Source organism: Pyxicephalus adspersus, chromosome 8 (genome assembly GCF_032062135.1).
Source record: "Pyxicephalus adspersus chromosome 8, UCB_Pads_2.0, whole genome shotgun sequence".
Lineage (NCBI taxonomy): Eukaryota > Metazoa > Chordata > Amphibia > Anura > Pyxicephalidae > Pyxicephalus > Pyxicephalus adspersus.
In genome coordinates this window covers 43,236,944-43,257,278 of record NC_092865.1, presented here as the reverse complement: position 1 = coordinate 43,257,278, position 20,335 = coordinate 43,236,944, and the positions used below count along the sequence as shown (strand labels likewise).

The 20,335-nt window shown below is 38.1% G+C and overlaps 1 protein-coding gene across 2 annotated transcripts in view; it reads right to left on the bottom strand.

Moving 5' to 3' along the window:
* Positions 1–6,822: 6,822 nt before the first annotated feature.
* Positions 6,823–20,335, bottom strand: part of ATF7IP (activating transcription factor 7 interacting protein) — a 58,835-nt gene continuing 45,322 nt past the window's right edge. For both annotated transcript variants that reach the window (XM_072420226.1, XM_072420227.1), the window contains exons 12-16: positions 19,911–19,980; positions 16,571–16,723; positions 15,609–15,791; positions 13,987–14,087; positions 6,823–8,538 (exon numbers count right to left, since the gene is read on the bottom strand). In XM_072420226.1, the coding sequence (XP_072276327.1) occupies positions 8,122–8,538; positions 13,987–14,087; positions 15,609–15,791; positions 16,571–16,723; positions 19,911–19,980 (924 nt within the window). In that variant the 3' untranslated portion in view covers positions 6,823–8,121. The remainder of the gene's footprint in view (positions 8,539–13,986; positions 14,088–15,608; positions 15,792–16,570; positions 16,724–19,910; positions 19,981–20,335) is intronic.

Here is a 20,335-nt window from a genome sequence, read left to right as displayed (position 1 = left end):
GTAACGCTCAGGAGGTTAACGTAAGCTGTAAACAGCTTGAGCAAATTTTCTATTAAGGGCAGTTCTCTGTGACATGGACTGGGGGAAAATATTGTCCTCAAAGAACACAGAACAAAAATGGGAATGTTTCAAGTCTGTTCTACAAAAGCAAACTGAAAAATATATTCCAATAGGTAATAAGTTTAAGAGGCTAAAATGAAAACCTATGTGGCTCACAGCTGATGTTAAAAAAGCCATAAGGAACAAGAAAAGGGCATTCCAAAAATACAAAATTTGAAACCTATAAAGAATATAACAAAAGATGTAAAAAGAGGATAAAATGTGCAAAACTTCAAAATGAAAGAGATTGCAAAGGAAAGTACGGCAAACCCCAAAACATTTTTCAAATATATTATTAGCAAAAAGCATTTGCTAGCAAAAAGCATTAGCATGTGAGCATTTAGGGCCCTTAAATGCTGGGTTGGTAACTGGGATAAAGACAAGGCAGATTTACTAAACACTTTTTTTAGCTATGTGTACACAAAGGAAAATGGCGGAGCTCAAGTCCAAATTCATAATAGCAATGTCACTGCCTTAAATGAGTCACATTGGCTCAGAATTGATATGACCGACAAACAGCTGGGAAAAATTAAGGTTGACAAACCAACAGGACCTGATGGATTACATCCAAGTGTCCTCAAAGAGCTGAGCTCTGTTATTTCAAAGCAATTATATTTCATTTTTAGAGACTCTTTGGTCTCCAAGGCCAATGTGGTTCCTATCTTCAAAAAGGGAGCAAAGTAATTACCAGGTAACTACAGAGCCGTTAGTTTAACTTTCATAGTTGGAAAGGTCTCTTTTCTGAGAGTTTGATATCACATAGAGGAGTTTCTGCTAGAAAATATTATTATAAGTGATAGTCAGCATGGCTTCAAGAAAGACAGAAGTTGTCAAACAAATTTACTCTCTTTTTATGAGGAAGTTAGTAAACAGGTAGACAGTGGAATAGCAGTTGATATAGTGTACTTGGACTTTGCTAAAGCATTCGACACGGTACCCCACAGACGGTTACTATGTAAGTTAGGGTCGATCTGTAAATGGATAGCAAACTGGCTTAAAGATCGCATCCAGGGAGTTGTAAATATTGATTCATACTCTGAATGGTCTAAGGTTATTAGTGGTGTACTCCAGGGTTCAGTGTTGGGACCTTTACTGTTTAACATCTTTATAAATGATATAGAGTTTGGGATTAAAAGTACCATTTCTGTGTTTGCAGATGACACCAAACTATGTAATGGAAATATGTCCATACAGGATGTCTATAATCTACAAGAAGACTTGGATGTATAGTTTGATTGGGCAGCCAAGTGGCAAATGACATTTAATATAGATGTAGTGTAAAATGTAAAATGATAAATGTAAAATTATGCACTTGGGGGCTAACAACATTCATGCTTCATACTGTCTAGGGGGAATACATTTGGGGGAGTCAGAAATGGTAAAGGATCTGGGAGTTCTGGTAGATCATAAACTTAATAACAGCATGCAATGCCAAGCTGCAATATCTAAAGCTAGCAAAGTACTTTCTTGTATTAAAAGAGGAATAGACTGCAGAGATTGAGACATTATCCTGTCCCTGTACAAAGCATTGGTCAGACCACATCTGGAATATGCAGTCCATTTTTGGGCACCAGTTCGCAAAAAGGACATTGTGGAATTGGAGAGTGCAGAGAAGGCCAACTAAACTAATAAAAGGAATCGAGGAGCTCAGCTATGAGGAGAGATTAGCTGAACTGAATATATTCCCCCTTGAGAAGAGAGGTTTAAGGGGGGATATAATCACCCTGTATAAATATATAAATGGTCTATATAGAGAACTCTCTTCCCCATTATTCACTTTGAGATCATTACAAAGAACAAGAGGGCACTCTTTGCATCTGGAGGAAAAGAAGTTTAAGCTCCAGATAAGGAAGGGATTCTTCACTGTAAGGTCTGTGAAAATGTGGAATTGGCTCCCTCAGGAAGTAGTTTCAGCAGATACTATAGATTGCTTTAAGAAAAAGCTGGATGTTTTTCTAGAAGCACAAAATATAACAGGGTATTAGGGCTTTAAAGTAAAAATAACAGTGACTGTTGATCCAGGGAACATCCAATTGCCTCATGGAATCAGGAAGGATTTTTTTTCCCCCTGTTGAAGCAAATTGTACCAGGGTTTTTTGCCTTCCTCTGGACCAACCATGTCTTATAGGGTTATATATCTGGGATATGTTTATTTCCTTAGTGGTTGAACTTGATGGACTTGTGTCTTTTTTCAACCTAACCTACTATGTAACTATGAATATGGAACTAATTGGAGTCAGAGAAGTAGTAACAATAAAACTTTAATTTTCACCAACCCCTTACCAAAATATTTTGCAACGATCAGATTTGATTCTTCCTTACACTAAACTCAAGATAGCATCTAACTCCCTTTTAAAGTACTTGCAGGTCTTGTGGCAGAATATTCATTATTTAATATTACTTTGTGAGACCTGTAGAAAACTTCTATATGTGAGGCACATGAACGGTAACAGGTTAACTCAACATTGATTCTTTTGACATTTCTCTAATAACAACAAATTACAAAATTTTAGAGATAGTATATAGTTCTGACTGGACTCCACAAGCACAACCCACATATCTCTACTCTGCTTTTGTGGAAGCAGTCAGTTGGGCATAGTCTACACACCTGATGGCACTGTAAAAGCTTCTAGATAAGGATATTTAATCTCATCTTTTTGTGGAGTTTGACCCCACAACAGTCAATAGGATGTTGGACACGGACAACTAACTTTTACCTATAAAAGAGGGCTACAGTAATATGTGTTGTACCCGTTTTAAGGGAATAGGAAAAAGCTGACTGGCTTCAAAGGGGAAAATATATTGGTTGCAAATCAGTAAGCATCTGCCCACACTTAGGTACACAATTGTATTACAGTGTGGTCTTCTGTATGTCCTAAACCTAGATAGGTTTACATGTAGGCTTAAAGTACATGGACAGGTATACTGTAACAAAACCATGTTTCAGCACGGGTTGTCACTTTGAGAACTTTGCTCATAGTGAGTGGTAGGGTACACACTTTCGTAGCCAGTGATCACAAAAATTTACTAAGCAGGATTTAAACACTCCCATAACAGCCTTTTTTCCCCTATAATTTTATTTTAGCTTGTGATTGGTGAGAGGGCAACAGTCACATTTTGCTGGTTGACCTGTCAATTTCAAAATTGATACATACTATTTTTGCAGCAAGGCTGATTTTTGGTTTCAAGTTTGGTTTGTTGAAGCACATCAGTTACGGCTAAGTGTTTTTCCCCACATTACAAAAAATAAACACACAGCCAATCAACTGCATCCCACCTACCCATATGGTGAAAAGAGTAAAAATAAACTTGGGAATGTACCTTTAAATATACCCAAAATGGCAGGCCAGTCTAAAGCTAGAGGTATGGAGTGGCAGTAGGGTTTAACCAAGAGTAGGTCTTACAAACATCAGAGGCCAGGCACTGCTTCACTTTCCCTCTGCTAATCCGGTCATTTCCAGTAGGTATGCCTCCTGGGCCCTCTTCTCCCATGTCAAAAAGTTTCCATTCAACACTGATCTGCTCGCTGTGTTTTGCTTCCCTACTTTCCATGTAGGCAATGTGTGTTCAACATTTACAGCTGGTCTCAGATACTATACCTGTTATCCTATTCACTCCACCTTTTTTCCCCCCTTTGTTACACCTTTCTCCCCTTCTCTTACCTTTATTCCTTTTTGATGCTCTCTCCTCTTTTTTTAAAAACTTATAATGTGACTGTCTGAAGAATTTTTCATGGGTTTCACAATTATGTATGATCACATGAAACGGACGTTTCGTTCGGTTTTAGATTACCATGTTTGTAATGTGTATTCCTAAAACATACTGCTTATATTTCCTGTGATTGTTGGTTCTTTCTATTTCCTGTGAAAAACTGTTAAGACTGATAAAAATCTTTAAGAAAAAAAGTTTCCAGCATTGCAAAGGTTAAGTACAGAAGTACCCCTTGTCCCCTCTAGCTGGCAGTCCTGCCTAAAGGGCAAAATTTAGAGAAATTAATCAGGGCTTGCTCAGTCTCACCACACCCCAAGTACACTGTGGCACCTGCTGACAGCTGCTACTGAAACCAAGGATTTAGGGAAAGTATTGTTGTGAAATGCCAGTTCTGTGGGTCCACTAGAACACTAACACTATACATACAGCGATGGCAAACCATACAGAAATCCTAAATTTGGGCTGGCTGCTGAGCACACGAGTTTCTTTGCAGTTAGAGGCCAAATTTTGTGTTCCAGGACACAACGACCCCTATGCAGTTTAAATGAATATTCATTTGGCTTTCTGATCTACATTGCCAGCAGCTTCTGAATCAATTACACTGCATCACTAAAAATAAATATTGTCTGCTACTTGGTCTAATCCATGTGTCTTTTACTAAATCAAGTGCACTGAATCCAAATCTGAAGTCTGATTGCCTGCATAGGACATCAGGATCTTAAGTTAATTACGCATATGGATGTGATTAGCTACATTCTCTCGTTCTGCTTCATAATTCTCTCACTTTCGCCTCAAAGTTCCATGACATTACACAAAGGTAGTTTTATGTTGCAACAACATATACAATTACACAAAAATTAACACACATGTACACGTCAGAAGTGTTTCAGACACTTGCTTTTGTGGTTGTGGCTCTCCGCTGTCTTCCGTTGCAGAAACCAGCAGTAGTTGCCCATCATGTTGGAGTTGCACCAGCCTTGATAACGTTTCCATACCAGAAATGTTCTGGTGGAACCTTTCCCCTTGTTCATCACTCCAAATTTTGTGGGAAGAAGTCCAGATGGGAATGTAAGAAATGAATTTTAAGTGACATTCGGCAGCCAAGTTGATGGTATGCTGTTAGCATGTTATTCACAAGTTCAGCAATTTTCAGCTCACTGTTTGCCCAGAAAGTTTTGTGCAACTAGCACAAATGAATCCAAAGCAGCAAGTTCAAGTGGGTTGAGTTTGTCTCTGAATGTGGCATCATGCATCAATTTGGACCAACAAAAATGCCTGGTTTCAGTTTAGCATCTGTTATAACTTTTCCAAACTTATCCTTCAGATACTTAAAACCCATACTATTAAAATTCATTGCAAGGAAAATAGTTTTTCATGAATTCAAGTTTAAAATGAAGTGGCGGAAGGTAAACTTTCAGTGGACTGATGAGTGATTGTAATAACCTGCAAACTTTGTGTGACGGTAACAAAAGTGTGAAGTTTTCGTTCCTTTTTGTAGGAAATTCCACTCCATTAATCTGGAGGCTAACAGTTCAGACTTCTCTTTTGACAAAGACAGGTCCCCTACTGGAACATCTAAATCTAAAATGTGGCTTGCCCTCTTCAAATTGGGGTTCATAACATTCATTAACATCATCATCCTCCTGTTCCTCATCCAACATGTCACTGTCAGTAACAACAGATGTAGAAAGGACTGGCACTGGATTCTCTGCATCATGTGGCACTGGCTTCAGAGAAGATTCACAATCAGGATAGACGATTTTTGACTTGGTCTTGTTCGAAAACCCAGCAAATTTACTCATACAGAAGTAGCAGTCCGAGTGATGGTCTTTTGGCTCACACCAAACCATAGGCACGGCAAAAGGGGCTTTATTCCTTTTATCATTAAACCATTGTGTTAGGCCAACGTTAACACATCTGACAGCAGATATGAGGTGCCCAGATTTTATCCTGATCTCCAATTTCACATCCAAAGTAATACTTGTAAGCAAATCTCACCCTCTTGGTTAGGTTCTTGCATTAATCACACAGGGATTATTTGCCACAAATGTAACAAAAATTGTCCAGTTTATTAACACAGCTGCGCCTAATCAGCTTTAGCTCAAAACGGACTCACTATGGCCTAGCTGTATTATCCAATAAGATGGTTTTGCACTACAGACAAGCCCGTGGTACATCTTGCCTTATATACCTATTTCTGACATCAGCCACACTGACTTGCCCAGATATGCTGGAACATGCATGCCACCAGGGGACATGATTCAGTGGAGGCGGCAGCAGGCATAGTGGTAGCTGCAACTGTTATAATGTTCCCATGTAAAAATACATTACCCAATTACCGACTATTTGAACAGCCATAGCATGCCTATAACTTAAAATCTGTACATGATAGGCACACTCGAGTTCAGATTTGGAATCGTCACACTTGATATCATGTAAATCACATGTTATTCCCAGTAGCAAAATCGTTGTGCCATGTTATTAATTAGAAAAAAAAAAAAAGACAAACTAGGACCTCATCAGATTACAATGTATACATACAATGTAATCTGCTATATCCACATGTTGAAGAACAGACCCCTGTTCCTTAAGAAATGTGGGGAGAAAATAAATAAACATACAAGGCCTTACCACATGGGTGAAGCTAAAGTACAATAGGTTTGCTACCCATTAGAAAACAATACTAATGTAAAGACCTAGAATCCCTTAATTTAGCTAACCGCCCATCAGCCCAAATTTCCAATCAGGCAGACAGTAAAGTGCCTTAACGGACTGTCAAAATAATAAGAGAAAATGTAGAACATGTGCATTAATTGGCAATAGGTAGTAGATAGAGTGTTTAGGTAGCTTTGGAACTCAGACACAGATTAGACTTTAAGGCAGCAGAATTTTTTCTTTGACTGAAAGGCCTGGTAAATATTCTTACAGTCTATCCCAAATTGTTCATCCATGCATATAAAACATATTAAACATTTTGTTATTTTAAATCCACTACCAATTAGGAAGCTAAAAGTTTGTAAAAAATATTTTATTTACATACAATGTAACAATATTTCTTGCAAGCAGAGTATTTTCTCCCAATGTCCAGCACTTACTGAGAATGATATTTTTCAACATCAGGCAGTGGAGTGTGGATTTACAACTGTAAGAATTACCAGTTGCATAAATCTAATGTCAAATTTCTGGAGAGAGGTTAAATGTCTTTTCCTTAAAACTGTGTACTGCAGTTGCAGTAACAAATATTCTTGATAAAAAAAAATATATATACAGAATTATACAGTGGGATTTATGTTGCACAAAACAGACATACCATCTGCATTTTCGCTAACAAAACTATTTCTCCTATAGTGAAAGTGTGTTATTTGCAGCTGGGAAAATCTATACTAATACAAAAATACTTGTCCTCACTAACTAGCGAGGATGCCCTATACATATGAACTCATGCATTTATACCCAAATATGATTTAAAAAAAATCTTTTAGAGGCACAATTACATATATAAAATAGCAATATGTGCAACTAATCCCGAATTGGTAAATTTATTATTAAAAACATCTGAGAAACACATTTACAACATAACTGCGGGTGGTTGAGCACTGTGCCATACAGTAAAAATTAATTTGGGAAAAGTAGGGACAAAAAAAAAAAGTAAACATTCACAGGTTGAAAGTGGAGGGGTAGGGCTACTCTTTGGTACTCTGACATGGATAGGTTTCATTTTCTTTCCAAAGAGAATTCCTTAAACCAATACTGAAAACATTTTCAAAGAGATTTAAGGCACAAAAAAAAATTATATATATATATAATATATTATACACACACACCTCCACTAGAGAAGAAATGACCGTGGTAATTTCTTTGTAAATGCCATATATAGTTTAGTAAAAATCTCACCAGCTAGCCCAGCCAGCGGGGCCAATATATATTTTTGCCTTTGTATATACTAACAGGGTGAAAGTATTGAATTCCTTTGTAATACTCAACTTTTCTAGGAAATTTGCTAATGCAAGGCATCTCACTATTAATATACAAATGTTTTACCCCTATGACCATGACATCTGCACACATTTTAAAATCTGTGCAATGACTAGCTGTGAACTTGTTAGTTTGTTTTACAGAATTTTAGACTTTCATACCAACATAAATGGAAACCATTTCAACGTTTTGCAGTAAAAAGCAAGATCCAAGACTAGAACTTTGTTGTAAGTGAATTTCTGACACTGTATCTTCTAGAAACATTTCAACCCAAAGTTCATGCATGAGGTTAATGTAAAGAACATAGGCAAAAGGTAGAAAAGATACTGATCCAAATTAACTGCTCTGGGTGGAGATAACATCTGTTGACTGTGGGTCACAAAAAGGTCCAAAACGACCATAAATGTCTTTTGCCCTAACAGCAAAATAGTACTTGCTGCCAGAAACAAACTGTGTTAGAGTGCATGCCATAGGAAGAGGTAGTGCCTTCACTTCCCCTATTTTCTTCCACTGCGAAGGAGATGTTGCTGATGGGTCTTCATGGTAAGCATAGAGGTGGTAGCTATCTACTACAGCACAGCTACGATCTACTTCCAATACACTCCAAGAAAGAACTATTCCATTTTGGCTTTGAACTCTTGCAAGTTTCAAGTGAGGTTTCTGAGGTGCCGAAGTTGAAGCAGCTTCAGGAGGAAGGCGTTGGGGTTGAGGAGCCTCAGGAAGTGGTGCTGGATGGATTGGTCTTGATGGTTCCTAGAAATGGTTAAAAAACAAAAAGAAAAGTAGGAGTAAGTAAAAGCACAACAAACGAAAAATAACTGGAATTATTTCTACATTTCAGAGATAGTCTTTTTCCTTAAAACCTGTAAAAAAAAACAAAAAAAACAAAGGGATTGAGATTTAAAGGCAAACACACAGCAAGCTGGACAGCTATGGTCCAATAGTACAAATAATGTTACTTGTGTTAGGAAGATGAAAAAAGGTTTAATTTAAATTGTACAAAATATTTACAATGATGTATTAAAACAGACCAAAAGGAACAAAAAAGTTCACGGTTAGGATTTAGATATCCCCCGTGCCCCCTTCCTCAACTACTGCACACAAATTCCCTTTTTATTTTATATTTAGTTCCTAAAATTTCTACTGAGGAAATATGTAAACTACCATTTCTGAGAGATTATAATCACAGTGTGATCCTCTTTCTTCTGACAAAAATTTGTTTTGATTAACTTACCCAATGAGAGTATGCAGCTTAGGTTTTCAGTCAATTGCCATACAGTTTAATTGGTAATTTTACACTGCGACCACAAGAGTACCAGTAACAGAGGCAGGCACTGAGACCGCAACAAGAGACCCAGTGATTGATTACGATCAACTAGCTGAAGAGGTTGCCTATCACCTGAAGAGGATGTTCCCCACATCATATTGCAAACGCTGCAGCAACAGTTGCACAAGATCCAGGAAGAGATGGCTACATAATTCCTTAATATAGTGTGGCTAGAGCAACGCATAAATACTGTGGAGCAGGCAATCATGCATGATACAAAGCAGATCACCACCATGAACACACAGCTGGCAGCAATCGCAGAAAAGATCAATGACCCTGAGAATAGCTTGCACCAGAATAACTTGCAGATAGTGGGGATCCCGGAAAACATGAACGATCTCACACATTTGTGTAGAGTAGTAATCCCACAGGCTCTGGGTCTGCCGTCACCCTGCAAAGTGAAAAGGTCTCACTGCGTGGCCCAAATACTTAAAGGATCACTATCATCTCACACTACATAGAATTCTCAGAGCGCCAGGACATCTAGGCCAGGGGTGCCCACACTTTTTACGCTTGCGAGACACTTTTCTTTTTTACTAAATGACCAAGTCAACCAAGTAAATGATCTACCAACAATAAAAATGCTAAACATATTTATTTAAATATTTTTAACGAGTATGACACGGAAGTGACTGAAGCTAATGAGACATTGAATGGCAGAACATTGTACAGACATTGCACTACAAGACTATAGTGTCAGGAAAGCTACAGTTCACCTATCATTGGAGAATGACATGCTGCACACAAAAAAGAATTGCTAATCTGTACAAAGGTTATCTCTGTTACTGAACTCTGAACCCAAGCCTGAACTGACTTGGCCGCCCAGCACTGCTCACCTCAGACTGCCCTCCTGCCCTCTCTGCCTCACTCTCCACAGTTACACGCACCTTGGATGCAAAGTTCCTGGTGTTGTCTGACAAAGGACATCCCCAGCATGCCTATGGACGTACAGCAGGGAGGGGTAAGGCAGGGCTTCGCAATCGACTCACGTTGCCTTTGCGATCGACCAGTAGATCATGATCGATGTGTTAGGCACCCCTGACTCTAGACCACACACCCACACACACACACACACACACACACACTGACCTAGTAGCAGCAGGCCACAACTACACCTGTTTGCAGAGTTTATCAAACTGCACAAAGCTTTCCACTCCGTATGCCAAAAACTGGCTCACCACCAGATAAATCATGCTATTGTATGCCGCAACCCTTAAAGTGAAGTGAATGGGCCACTAGCACAATTAAAGTCTACCAAGGTGGTCCTCTATGCTACCGTGTGACATGCAGGAAGATGATGGTTCATCACAGGATGCGTCAGACATAATAATTACCTCCCTTTTTTGAAAAACTCCACCTATTTCTATCTCCCTTCAACCGGGGAGTCTTTAAAAGCAATACACCAGCGGTTGTTGAATCCAATGATAGACTGATCACCAAGATAAGGAATGCCGCGGTTGTAATATTTACATTATGGCTCCCCAAGCAGATTTGGCCTAGAATGCCTCAGATGTCCTCACCAGCATTTCCCTAAGGTAGATAGTCAGGAATATTCCAACAGTGGGTAAACAGAGTGATACCAACCACTGAACAAACAGAATCAAATCATGACATTCTCTGAGCATAGATGTAAATTTGGCTTGCCTTGAACTCAGTTTTTGCAAAAACTTCCGATAAGAGGGACCATAATGTCTAGAGCAGCCCCCAGGCAAACTTTCCACTCCAAATATTTATTAAAGCTCCACCTAACCGAATCATTTCCTTGGCTATACCTCAACTTAGGATGTAACACTCTGACTGGCCCCTTAGTTTCCATTAAAATGGTTGCAAAATAGGCCGAATTTCTGGCCTTATCCACTGAAGACACCGACATCTATGCACAGGTAATGGGCAGCCACAATTAAGACCATAAACAGTGAGGCTTGGTGGGCGATTTAATTTAAATTGATCCATGGAGCATACCCAGCATTCAATATACCAATCAACCCCCACCCGACTGGATAACGCATTCTCTAAAGTGTAAAGTGGATCGCCCTAATACATTCCATTTATTTTGGTCAGGTCCCAAAATATTAACTTTCTGGAGGAAAGCACTAACCTATATGTCCACGATCTTGATAATGCATAAATTGTTGATAATGGATAAACTCAATGCTTTGAAGGACAAGGAGAGAAAAACTTCCTATTTCTTTCATAGGTGGTCCTCATTTATAGCTAAGGGTGTCAATGAAGGCTTGATGAACACTTTTAGGGGTACAGAATGGTATGCAACAGTAAACAGGTATGCTGGTGCATAAAACGGGTTATGACATTTTTGTCCTGAGACCCAGAGCAGTTTTCCCCAAAATAGCTGTAGGGTTGTTCACATTAAACATTATTTGATAAATGCCTTGTTATCTGCGCAACAGTTGTAAACGTTTATGTAATTATATATCTTGGTTACTATTGTTATGCAAGTTGCTATGATTGAAGGTCACTTTTTTCTATTTATTTTATTTGTGTGTATTGTATTATCCTTGTACTGTATTTTTGTTTTTCTTCAATAAAAAGGGGAAGGGAACAAAACACACACACACACACACAATTTGTTAGTGTTCTCCCCAGGATTTTTTTTTTTTGGTCAAAAAGTGGGTGGGGAAAGACAACAAATTTAGTGACCCCAGTTGTTCATGCTATAGGTTTCCAGCAACCTCATTGCGTAATATTTCTACCTTTCCCCTATACTTTGTTCCAACTTCTATTGCAATCTATTTAGATGACAAGTCATTTCTGATAAGAGACAGGCAGTGGAGGCACAGGTTTGGTGGGTGGATCGTCCAGGGGAAAGTCTCTAGTGAGAACTAGCATATAGTGTAGCATTAAAAGATATTTCAGTCCATATGTTACATCGAAAAGAAATACAAATAAAAGGCCAACTATAAACCCATACATCATAAATAGTTACAAAATGAAACAGAAACACCTACTTGTAAGTAGGGTCACAAATATAGTGAAATTTAAGATGTCAAATACTTATTAACAAACAAATCAGAACTGCTGACTTAGATGACCCAAAATATTTTAATATGGATGGTGCATTTTGTAAGATGTATTCTGCTTTTTTAATAATACTCATACTTGGGGGATATACTTTCTTTCCAAATAAACACTTGGGTATACTTTTAGCCTTGGATGTCAGAACATACAGACCAAGGGTAGGGCCTAGTGGTGGCAGCAGCAGGACTCCCAAAAACACGAAATGATGCTGTCCCTCCTCTCCAGACAGCAATTTGACACATTCTGCCTCCTGCTTTCTTTTTCCATTCATTATTCCATGTCTTTGGGATTCCCACTGCTGCCGCCAGCCCCCACCATAATCTGTGCTTTCCACAATTAGGAAAAATCCTGCCCTACAAGACCTAAACTGCAGCACAAAACTGAAAAAACGCTCAAGCACCTAACAGACTACAATGAATTTCTGAAAACAAAGTCCATAGAACAACAACAGATGTCAACAAAACCTCCTGATCTTGGTAATCTTATCTTGCAATGATATAGCACCCTCTCTAAACAGGCCCCTGCAAGGTACACTAGAAAAGCACAAGGTGCCATCCACTCAGCTCCGCGTCTCTTGAAGCATAGACTGCTTGTATTCAGCCCCAGAACCATGGGGTAAAAGACTTCCATTAGAGATACACAAGAATTCTACATCTTCAGGCTCCTTTGATCATTATTTGAAACAAAAAAATACCAGCTGTACAGACTTATCTCAGCAGAGGAAACATCCTTTTTCTGACAGCTAAAAAAAGCAGAAGCCTCAAAATTTTAGCGCCCAAGTAAAAGACATGCAACCCTAAGAGGGTCATATGTGACTGATGAGAATGCACAAATAAATCAAACCTGACTGAGTGCTGAACAAACTGTAGTACTGTAGGTAAGCAAGAGTCCTTGGACAATAAAACTCTTTTCAGGGACAGGAGGCATGAGGTTCTACTGGGAGAGTGGACATCACCAAACCAACCTTTGTTTTAAAGGTATGTCCCCAGCATACCACCATGAGAATATCAGTAAAAGGTCAGTGGGGCAAATATAAGAACTGGTGTCTCAAGATACTCCCAGCCTTCTGACACGTTTAAGTTTTTTATGTATGGTAATCAGAATGGAAGTGTATAGAATAGTGCCATCCCAGCAGTCTCCTTTAACTTGTAAGATGCTTCATAGTAACACCGGTGAAATGTACAGATCAGCAAAATACTACACCTTGATGTGGTCCACAAAAGGTATGTGTAGGTGTGTATATAGCTTTACCCTATGGCAGTCAACTACCATATATTTGCAAGCTTTTTTTTACCTCAAAATGCCATTAGATAAAGAATCTGTTTATATGCACGTCACGCGACGTAAAGTGAGTAACCTTTTAAGAAACAGGAGAAGTCTAATGTTAGCATTTGTTACACACTTTACATGGACACAGCGCCAGGTGCTAGTGACAAAAAAAAAAACACATACTTAAGATCATTTGAGAGCAAGTGACCCATCATAACCAAGGCAAAAAAAAAAAAATGAACATGTCTTATTTCGCTTTTTATGGGCTAAACAGATTGCGCCCATGTGATTTTAGATCTATGTACCTAAAGGTTTTAACAATAAAACACACCATGGATACATTTCACTACGTATATTTTATTGGCATTTTTTTAGACTACAGTTTTGAACGTTAGCAGTGATGGCTACATTTTGTCCCCTAAGTTTATACTTGAGTCAAAATATTTGGTTTTTGGAATAGTCCAGAAGACTTCCTATACTTACAGATCAATAGATCATTTTAAAACCTTTAGGAACAGTAGTTGCCTGCATAATAAAACTTGGCTTCACTATTTTCTATTTACACTTACTTGTGGGGGACGATGATGAACGGTCAGCTGTGGTCCAGAGCCCATAGGTATTCCATTATTTACAACATATGCAGTTGTTTGTGGCATTCTTACAGAGGCACCTAAATTGTTATGTGAAAAAAAGAAAAAAAAAAAAACACAAGGCTTTTGAAAAATTACTGCGAATCAAAGCAAGCAAATTTTAACACACCCACAGAATGGTCCTTAAGGCCTTCTTAACAGTGGACACTCAAAAAGTGTCACACCTAAAACTATTGTACACAAACTTATGTATTCCAATATTTTGTATTCCCTTATTAGGGTTATTTTTGCATTTCCTAGTTTAAAAATGCAGCTAGACTAGTGATACCTACCCCCACAGCTTACACCATAGAAAGACTTTTGTACAAGTGACTGTAAAGCAATTGTTGGTATGCGATTGCTAAATGTTGCAATTGCCACAAGATGCTATTTGTGGAACATACACAGCAGAAAGCAATTTGTTACATCTAATAGTCAACCAACTGCTACTCTTTATGACTAAAAGCACAACTAAGCCACTAAATATCTTGAGTAGCTTTAGCAGATTTTCCAGTATGGTCCATTCATAACTGAAGGCAAGAGCAAAGGGTACAGAAGTTTCAATAGTATTTGTGTATACAGTTTGTCTAATGATGGTTTTTACTGCAAAAAGATTACTAAACTAAAGGATTACTGGATCAAAAAATCAGCTAAAGTTTCTTGCAAGGAAAGCATGATCACGATGTCTCAAAATGGTAATAAAAGATTAAATTACAACACATGTAATAATGCATTAGGCAAGCAAGAGAGAGCTTGTTTTAAAGATCTTTTACAGCTTCTTCAGACTATGTAAAGATTTGTCTGGGCACTGTATTACTTTAAACATAATAATTTTTATTTAAGTCTTTACCATGATGCTACAATCTTAGTTTAGGAAGATAACCAAAAGGGCTTATATTTTGAATGTTTGTTTTTTTTTGTTTTTTTTTTTTCAATTTAATAAAATGATTACTACCTCTGCTTCAAGACATAAGGCTTGTTCTATTAAAAACTACTCACATTCTACAATCACGTACTACTGCACATTCTTAAAGCCCCAAGGTAACAACTGATGAAATGATAAACCACAGACTAAATAATTATACACACACACTGCCTATACAGCTCTTGTGATCTTGAGTTGTCACTGACACTGAGAAAAAGTATCACCATTGTGAAAAGAGAAAAGTACCATTGTGTATCCCAGTAAAGGAGGATGGTATATATAAATAGACAAATATGAATAACCATTGTACATCTTGCATTGCAAACATTACAAAGAAACGGGGTTCAGAAAAGGTCTAGCTGATCTTGTTAGCAACACTATAAAAGATATACAGTTGCTGCAAATCTGGGGGTTTCTAAAATAAAATTTTTTAGCAAGGTCAAAAGTTTTTGTTCCAAATATTATCTGAAATACATTTTTAGGCGCATTAATCTTAATACCAAGGTCAGAAAAGAAGGAAAACTAACAATAGATTCTTGCCAGTCAAATCGCTTGCATCATTCTAATGAATGAATCTAATGTCAGTTTAAGATTATTCTCCTCCTCCTCGTGTATAATATGCTCTGTATAGTCTTACCTCCTGCCTGTGGGGTCATCTGCCGCAGGTTTTGACTTTGCATGACAGTGTTACGTACAGGAGTCTGTACAGGGATGGTGGGTAATGGCGTTGTAGTGTAAACCATATGTGGTGCTCGAGGAGCAGAGGTCCTTGTTGCTGTTTGAGCACCAGGCCGCTGTGTTATATTAACAGTCGTCTGAGCTGAAAAACAAAGATGTAGATATTGGTTTGCAATTTCTGCTTGTAAGACCAGGCAAGAACATTGATAACTTAGGACATCTACCAATATCAATAAAACTACATAAAATTAACATCTACTTTTCAATCTAACTATTTAACATCAATATTTTTGGTATTGATATGGGAGCAATGCGCCAAAAAGGTTGACCTCTACAATGTACAATAGAGCGGGTCCCTCCTCCAGTTCTGTTGCAGGGTAGCTTGAAAATGTTCAACGCTTATTCCTTACTGTGTGCCTTGGTTCCCCCTGCAGGCCACTATATAGCTTGTGTGTCCCTACATTAAGGGCAGGGTAAAACTTTGGTACTGGCATTTTGATTTTGCAGATTCGTAATCAGCAACCATATACTACAGTATTTAAAATGCACACAGTCTGAGGCCAGAAGTTCACATTGTGATTTGTTAACATAATGCTGACTTAATTTGCAAACTAGGAAGGGATTTGCAATGGCATCAATTTCAACAAAATTCAATATATAGAATTACAAATTGGTAAAAAAAATGTATATTTTCTTTATTTACAAATAAACATTATATAATAAGTGAATAAATGTTCTTAAAATCAAGGAGCAAGGAATGTGTACATAGACATAAATTGTTTAGGTACGCTTTTACAAGTTTGTCTATAAACAGAACAATTTGAAACTAACAATCTAACAAGATTTATTGTAAACAAAGACTCTGGGTTTTATTTAGCTGTATCTGTTGAAAAAGACCATAATGAATAAACAAAGTGATACCTGTTGGTAAAACATGTATAGTAGCCTGAGAAGATAGTCCTACAGGTGCAGATGACTGAAGATTATTCATCTGGGGAAGATGTGACTGGCGACCAACTGATTGAGATGGCTGAACATTTGTAGACACTGCTGTGGAGCTTGTCTTCCTTGAATCTAAATTAAACATAAATACAGTAAATACAAGGTATAACTTCCTGATATTTTCACATTTCTTTCAGCAATTCACTTCAAAGATGATGTCGGTGGAAACCTTTGGAGTCCAAGCCCATCAAAATGTATTGCACTGCACACTCTGGCAGTGGGATTTGATTTCAGCTACCAAGTTTGCCTTTAGTGTTGCAGGTGTACAGGCAGGCTGCTAGAGGGTACACTCAGACCTGCTTCTGAAAAAAACGCTCCAAGAAGCCCACTCTGCACAGCTAGGCTTCCAGGATTGTTTTAAGGCCAAAAAAAGCTTCCGCTTGCAAAAACTCAAGCAGGCTTTTATAGGCGTTTGCAAGTCTATGGAGACATTTGGACAGCCAAACGACTCTGGAAGTTACATAGAGCTTCTGTACAGCCAAAGCAACCCAGGAGTTTATTAAAGCAAAGAAGCTGAACCCAATTGAGCATGCATTTCACTTGTTGAAGACTAAACTTCAGACAGAAAGGCCCACAAACAAACAGCAACTGAAAGCAGCTGCAGTAAAGGCCTGGCAGAGCATTAAAAAGGAGGAAACCCAGCATCTGGTGATGTCCATGAGTTCAAGACTACAGGCTGTCATTGCCAGCAAAGGGTTTTCAACCAAGTATTAGAAATGAACATTTTATTTTCAGCTTTTTGATTTGTCCAGTTACTTTTGAAATGAAGTGATTGTGTAAAAAAAAAAAAAAAAAAAAAAAGGCTTTAGTTCCTCACATTTTTATGCAATCTTTTTGTTCAACCCACTGAATTAAAGCTGAAAGTTTGCAGTTTAACAGCATCTGAGTTGTTTCATTTAAAATAATTGTGGTGTACAGAACCAAAATTAGAAAAAAGTTGTCTCTGTCCAAATATTTGTGGACCTAACTGTAGGGTGTCTGCATGCAAATGTCTAAAAAATAGGACAACTATCCTTTGAGGTATTTGGATATTTAAATAATGTATCTCCAGTAGCCAGCCAACTGCTAGTATCATGCCTGAGTGAAGTACTCTGGCAGGGTATTGAAATCAGCCATGATCTTGCATACATATGCACAATGTCACTATGGTGAGATCATTAAATCAAAAGTAAGTTAATACCCTGCAAATCATTAAAATAACTATATGCAAGTTTTAATTGGAGGGGGGTATTAAAAATTACAGACTCAGATTCTGGTTTCTGCACCTGATTGTTTAGATGCGGGACTGCAGGCTCCTCCTTGCATCCAGTTGTAAACCTGTTCACCACGTTATGTAGTCAGCCTTTTATGCTTATCTAAAGCTCAAGAACTCAAAATTCAAGAATCTGTATCGTTTGACTGGAATGCAACTGTCAACTATCAAGACCCCACATAAGGAACGGTCAAGTAGGATGTATAAGATGGCAGATGCAGAAGTGGCGTCTTGCTCTGACTGGGAAGAATCGGATAATGAATCCAATTATCTCCTGCTGGGCTTGATAGTCTTGCCAAGGAGGTGGCAAATAATCTAAATTTCTTGTATTATCAGTAATACTTTGCTGAAGAACTTGGACTGTATTAATGAAGCAATCCTTTCCATATTCACCATTTACAGGAAGCCGAGCAACAAATCGATTCTTTGAAGAAAGCCTCACAAAATCAAGAGGGTACCCTGTGTACAATGTCTAAACAACTTGCAAAACTGGCAGAGAAAAGTGAATGATTCTGAAATAACCAGAGGATTATTGGTCTGGCAGGGGCTGTAAATGCTAATTAAGGTAAGAATGACAGCACACTTATTAGCATCTTGACTTCCTTAATTTTACAGGTATACAAGGTGTGACTTGCTTTAGTGGCAGCAAGACACAAGCATCTTCTCTTGGCTGACTACTCAGATGAATTAACAAACATAAGTAAATAGTTCACACCAGAAGCTTGGCAGCAAGCAGATCAAATTTATTCTGGCATACCCAGCAACACTAAGGATCTACTTGATTGCTCCGCTTCATCCTTCACAACACCTGAACATTATACATATGTATATGGTATCACTGAGGAGCCGAGCCGAGCGGAGCGGAGAACCCCCCCCCCCCCCCACTAACCGCTCAAAAAGGCACAATGGAGAACACAGAGTAAAACACCTACCGCGGACCTCAAAGGATCTTCCTCACCTGATTAGATGGCTTGGCTTTGTTACAATTGCCCTTGATTTTGGGTGAGTTGTGGAAATATTGCTAATTCAATTTAAATTTTAACAGATACAGCTCTTTAGAAGCGAATGGGCTCCCTTTTTGCAATGAGCATTGTGTTTGTGTACAAAAAAAAAAATGAGAATCCAACATACATTAAAACAACTAACATGTTTGGTCATTTTAAATCTATGAGTTATGTTATTTCAGTTAGCAAAAATCCATTATAAAGAGTACGTCCACATTCTGAGATTTTAGACCTCTGAACAAGATATGACATCTGGAGGTAGTTACAAAGTATTCAAAACAAGATGTTAATCAATAGCATAGATTTTCAAACTTTGTATTCATGTCAACCTATTTTCCTACTACTGTATGTCCTCTGGCCATGCTTTTATACATTTTAAAGAATTACTTTTTATCTAATTTTTCATTTAATTCTCCAAATTTCCATTCAAAGCTTATTGTCCTATTATGTAATGTGCTTTGCTCTACTGATTAACATTTGAGCATCTGTGCAATGTTACACACCTATAAAGAAGCCCAGCCAATCAGTATAGTTTGCAAATTACAAGGAAACTTAATGTCTAATGTCATGCGCTTTTGTAAAAGTGTTAAGGCACACTGTGATCCAGTTGTGTTCTGTGAATACTGCAGATCAAGGACAACTCAAAGCTAACTTTAACGTAACTTTAGTTCGGCTTTCAAAATTTGAGATCGAGTGAAGGGGACATCACCTGTCCTTTTCTGCAAAAAAACATACTTACCTGCCTGTTTACTAAAAAAAATAAAATAAAAATGATGAGCTATATAATGTCAGATGACATACGCAAGCATGTGAGTGGTGTCATCCTGGCCCAGCTAGCCAAGATGGCTGAAGGTCAGGAAATCTGGAAGAGAACCCGTGATGAAATACAGACATCCGAGTGTATCGCTAGTCCAGTGCCAAATCGCCAGTCCCTTATGAAAGCACTTGCCTGGTTGGATTTTTAGCTATAGTTTTGCTTTACTCTTTGCATTTTAGTGCTCACCTTGGGAGGATGATTCAGGGTCTTCTTCATCAAGTGTAAGATCAATGACACCAGCTGTAGATTTACCACTCTGAAACAAAAAGTACAAATTGTCATTAGAAAAAGAATCTCTATTTATACTTACACGCACATGTGTAAGAAACTTGCTGTCGGAGAAATGAGGATACACCACAGCCAACAATATTGCGCAATAATAATAGTAATAATCTTTACCTGCCCGATCACTCTGGAAAAACAATCATAAATGTGCAACTCAGAAGTGCTTGCCAGGATACCTAGCAATATTTAGCTTCCCCTGCACTTGCCAGGAGAATATGAAGTCAAGGCATCGTTTCTCAACCAATTCTCTGGTTGAGAAACGCTTTACTAAACCAAGTAAGGATTCACAGTTCTACAACATTTGTACTATATTTTTTTTGAACAAC